The sequence below is a fragment of the Crotalus tigris genome, unplaced genomic scaffold (genome assembly GCF_016545835.1).
Source record: "Crotalus tigris isolate CLP2741 ecotype Arizona unplaced genomic scaffold, ASM1654583v1 scf7180000018016.4438896, whole genome shotgun sequence".
Lineage (NCBI taxonomy): Eukaryota > Metazoa > Chordata > Lepidosauria > Squamata > Viperidae > Crotalus > Crotalus tigris.
In genome coordinates this window covers 4,429,509-4,434,742 of record NW_024096778.1, presented here as the reverse complement: position 1 = coordinate 4,434,742, position 5,234 = coordinate 4,429,509, and the positions used below count along the sequence as shown (strand labels likewise).

The window sequence follows — 5,234 nt, the reverse complement described above, 5'->3', positions numbered from 1 at the left end:
CCTGGTGGATTCTCCCAAAACTTACAGTTTAAGCAGCAGCTGGTGGAATGTAGCACGTTCCAGCAACCCGATCAGAGTTGGAATGGGGTTTAAATAGAGTATAATACCCTATAAATATAATGGAGATCCAATCAGGGCCTTGCTACTTTCCTGGTGGATTCTCCCAAAACTTACAGTTTAAGCAGCAGCTGGTGGAATGTAGCACGTTCCAGCAACCCGATCAGAGTTGGAATGGGGTTTAAATAGAGTATAATACCCTATAAATATAATGGAGATCCAATCAGGGCCTTGCTACTTTCCTGGTGGATTCTCCCAAAACTTACAGTTTAAGCAGCAGCTGGTGGAATGTAGCACGTTCCAGCAACCCGATCAGAGTTGGAATGGGGTTTAAATAGAGTATAATACCCTATAAATATAATGGAGATCCAATCAGGGCCTTGCTACTTTCCTGGTGGATTCTCCCAAAACTTACAGTTTAAGCAGCAGCTGGTGGAATGTAGCACGTTCCAGCAACCCAATCAGAGTTGGAATCTTAGTTCTAGGTTGCTTCTCTCCTTCGTTAGTTTCCATCCATGGCTTCTTGTCCTGCCTTCAGGTGCTTTGGAGAATAGTTTGACTCCCTCTTCTTTGGGGCAGCCCCTGAGAGATTGGAAGACTGCTATCATGTCACCCCTAGTCCTTCTTTTCATTAAAGTTGATAAACCCAATTTCAGCAACCGCTCTTTATATGTTTTAGCTTCCAGTCTATATAATCTGGTCCCTGACTACAAGCCAGTAGGGGCAACCTGTTTATTTATTACAAATAATTAGTTCAACCCCTTCTCAGACTCATGAACAGTTCTAGAGGCAGAAGTTGTGAGCGATTAAGGAATGTCCTGTCTACTACAGGGATCACCCTTGCTAGAACAGCTAACAGAAAGAGCAAAAAATAATAGTGCAATCTTTCCTCTTCCAGTTGACTCTTTTCAAAGTACTTTTACATCAAATCTATGCTGAATTGTTACAGGTACTACTCATTTGAGCATCACACTGCTCATTAAGTAGGTCATAACATAACAGGTCAAAATCCTGAAGATTTTGGGTCTCTACTAAGTACAGCAATTCTCCAGCCTTATACGTAGCATTGATTTTAGGGATGTAATTTCGATCAGATGATGAAAAATATACATATTTGTTCATATGATATGTGGAAGTGAAAAATAAGTGTGTGTGTGTGTGTGTGTGTGCGTATGTGTGTGTGTGAGAGAGAGAGACTATTTGTGTAAGAGAACTGATTCTCTTTTCTTTCTTTCTTTCTTTCTTTTTTTTTTTTTTTTTTTTTTGAAGCAGGGTGCATCCCCAAACTATTTTGGATACTCCTGAACTTTCAAGGAGTTATCCAGAAAACATCAACTTTTTTTCCGTATTATCGAAAATAGGGAAACTGCTCTGAATACTTCTAAAATACCAGAAACGTCTTCTCTAGATAATCAGCTGATTGATAATTTAACACGAAATCGTATCAATGGCTTCATTGCTCTTATTTGCATTTTGGGCCTGGTAGAAAATGGAAAGACCATTTATCTCCTGGCCTTTTCCATTAAGAGGAATTCTTTCACCACTTACATCCTGAATCTCTCCATGGCTGATTTTGGGGTCCTCACATCCCTCATTATGGCAGCTATATTTGTGGGGTGTCAACTTTTTATAAAGAAACTTACATAGTCCAAACCCTTTTCTTCTTGTTTTTTGAGCTCTTTCCTTCACCTATTCTGCTAGCCAGTTTCTGCTGACGGCCATCAGCCTGGACAGGTGTGTGTCTGTCCTCTTCCCACTGTGTCATCACTGCCACCATCCGCCATATCTCTTCACTCTTGTTTGTGGCCCCATCTGGATCCTCTCCTTCCTGCTCTCTGCAGTGCACTTCATTCTCCACCAGACCAGCTTATTGTGAATGGCTTATTTTGTACGCCTCCCATGGTTTTGTCTACTGTGAGCCTCTGGATTCACATGAGGTCTAAATCGCAACGCAATCAAAGGAAGTTCCTCACCACCATCTTGCTGGCTCTCCTCTTCTTCCTCCTTTTTTCTCTCCCAAAGTATGCCTCATATGTCATTTATTATTTCAGTTTCCCTCATCCTGTCCTCTTGACAATTGGAATAGGAAGTGCTACTCTCAAGAGCAGCATCAACCCCCTCCTTTATTTCTTAGTGGTGAGGAAGCAAAGGGGAAAGAGTCAGCTCAGAACATCCTTGAAGGTGGCTCTTCAAAGAGTCTTCAAGGATGAGCAGAAGGGCAGCCTGGAGGAACAGCAAGCTGCAAAGGAAGAACTTTTGTGAAATCTTACTATCACTGTAATTCACGTTTATTAGCCATAAATAATACGTGCATTCAATAAAAAACAAATTTATCAAACAAAGTAGCTAACACCAAACAATATAAAAAGGAAATATTGCAGTATTTGTAATTTTCAAAGTGAAATGTTTGTACAGAAAGTGTCTGACTTCATATATCTTTTTTATTTCATCACATGAAATTATATCTCTTATTTACATTTTTCTTCCTTCATGTTCTATTTCTTACTAAGAATAATTCATATTATTATTATTATACATTATTGTACACATATTTTCACTTTTGACCTTTTCATATTTATTCTCCTCTATTATTTCTAGTCTCCAACCAGACATACACCTTGTTCCATACTATATAATATTCTGTGTCTTCCTTTTCTTTTATCTCTTTTGTTAATTTGTCCATCTCAACACAGTTCAGGATTTTTCTTATTACTTCTTCCTCTGATGGTATATTCTCATTTTTCCAGCACTGTGCATATGCTATGCTTGCCACCGTTGTTATATGTAAAATTAAGAAACATATTTCTTAAAATAATGGGGCTATAAGGACAAATATTTAAAGAAGAATAAGGGGAAAATGTAAATATTGGATTACTGTTATGTAATTGCTGTAAAAAAAAGGAGGAGTATATATTGTGTGTATATGTGTGTTATGTTTTGCTTTGTTTTGTTTTGTCTTGTTGGTTAAAAATAAAAATTTATAAAAATAATAAAAAAAAAAAAGTAATTACATCTCACTTCATGTAATTCTTTATTTCCTAAAATGAAATATTATGTCTGACGTCATACAATTCTTCTTTATATCATAACAACTCCTATTAATGCATGTTGTTTTTTAAATTTAACTTTTCTCATTTTATGTATGTTTATTTCCTATGTAATTCCAAAGGATTTGTCCCTAAAGCACTTGATAGAAGAATATGCAGCTTCGCTAATTTGTATACATAATAAAAGGAAAGAGCAGGAAAAAAAATTATGTACAGGATACATTTTCTGAAATAAAATATGACAGTTTTGATCCTCACACATTTCAGAGATAACATTCACTGATGTAATAGCCTGGGGATTTGTGATTTTTCCTGTGGCCCCCATTTCTCTTCTGTTGCTCCCAAGGCATGGAATGGAATATACGTAAAAACTGCCTCTCTTGCTCTTTCCCTTTTTAGTAAGAGGTTAAAGCCTCACCATTAATTACTGAATTCCAACTGGTTTCTAATTTAATTTAATTTTCCTCACAGTTGCTTCATTTCATGAATTAGTTGCCTTTAAGTGACCTCTGGAAGCAGCAGGCATGGTTGGTGCTTATCTAGAAATAAAAATCTCATTTCTAGAAAGCAAAGTAAGCTGAGTATTTTATAAATGTCATGCAGTTCATTTCCTGCACAGCATTAGTTGGGGACTGATGTAGGAATCTCTTGAAATGCAATTCTCTGTATGTCAGATGACAGAGTCAATGTGTGGAAAGAGATTTGTCCCCACCTATAAGATTCCATCATCAAGTGCAACTTATTCATTGCTACTCAGAAAGTAGCACAAAGGCCTTGTGAGAGGATTTGACCTCTTCTATCTCCCTCTGGCAACTTCACCTTCTTTGAAGGCATTTTGCAAAAGGACCTTCATGCTCTCCTTGGACCAAGCTCCTTTTTTCCTCCCAACTAGAAAATAGATCATTGGATTAATGCTGCTATTTAGACAAGAAAGCATTACACTTGGAAAAATCAAAAATCTCAGCTCTTTCTGAGCTTCAGTACTAGAAAAACTAAAAATCACTACAATGATTGATAATGGAAAAGCAAGGATGAGGAAACAGAGAAGAGTGATTAAAATCATCAGCAAAAGCCGACCCTGATTCTTCTGATTCGATTTAAGACACACTTTGATGAAAAGGACCACAGTAGAGAGGGTGATCAACAGAAGGCAAACCATAGCAGTCACAAAGAGATGAAGAGTGAATAATCTGTCATTCACAATGACTTTTGTGAACTTCATAATATTCACAGTTCCAGCAAGGAGGAAAGAGGAGGTCCAGAGGATGACACATACAGCAGGGGACAAATGTTTTGGCCGGGAACAGCGATGCCAGATTGGGAAGAGGACAGCCACACACTGGTCAATGCTGATGGCCGTCATAAGAAAGTGAGCATCGATGTACATTATTTGGGTGAAAGAAAAACAGATGAAGTTGAGAATGCTTCCTAGCAAGTTGGTAAATAGATAGATAAATGCTATAACTACACATGTGAGGAACCCAAAGTCTGCAACGGCCAAGTTAATGATGAATGTGGTGAAACAGTTTCTCTTCATCTGGAAGCCAAGAAGCCAGATGATATAGCCATTGCCCACAAATCCAACACAGCAGGTTATTAAAGCAATGCCTGTCCAAAGAATCACTTCTACATCAGAAAGGGTGAGTTGTTCTGTGTGTTCATTGGCATCGTTATATCCATAATGATTCTCTGCAGCATCCAGATCTCCCAGGCTGGAATTCATCATTAATCTTTTGTAATCCTCTCATTATCTTTTGGAGTGGAAGCTCCTATTAGAAGAAAAGAAAGAACAGTGGATTCAGTCATTCCTGTCTCCGAAATAACATCAATATTGGGGCCACTTGGTGCTCTCTCAGCTTACTTGTTTTCTTGTAGACTTTTCATTACTCAAACTACTTAACATCATCAGTGCTAGTACCAGCACAGTGCTAGCACTGATGATGTTACCTAGTTTGGTAAAGAGATGGTTAAAAAGAAAACTCAAAGAGTACCAAGAAACCCTCATTTCAATCCTAAACTACAAATATTCTCCTTTATTGGTACCAATATTGCCATAGCTTCTAGAAGAAGGGTTCCACCTATTGTCCAAGGTATCTTAGGGCAGAACAAGACGTAAAGGATGGAAACATA

General features: G+C 37.9%; 1 protein-coding gene and 1 pseudogene across 1 annotated transcript; one reads left to right on the top strand and one right to left on the bottom strand.

Annotated features, from left to right (window-relative positions):
- Positions 1–1,371: 1,371 nt before the first annotated feature.
- On the top strand, positions 1,372–2,319 carry LOC120309429 (annotated as a pseudogene).
- Positions 2,320–3,900: 1,581 nt separating this feature from the next.
- On the bottom strand, positions 3,901–4,827 carry LOC120309428 (mas-related G-protein coupled receptor member H-like). The gene has a single exon (XM_039346610.1). It carries the CDS (start codon positions 4,825–4,827, stop codon positions 3,901–3,903), a length of 927 nt encoding a protein of 308 aa, XP_039202544.1.
- Positions 4,828–5,234: the final 407 nt, after the last annotated feature.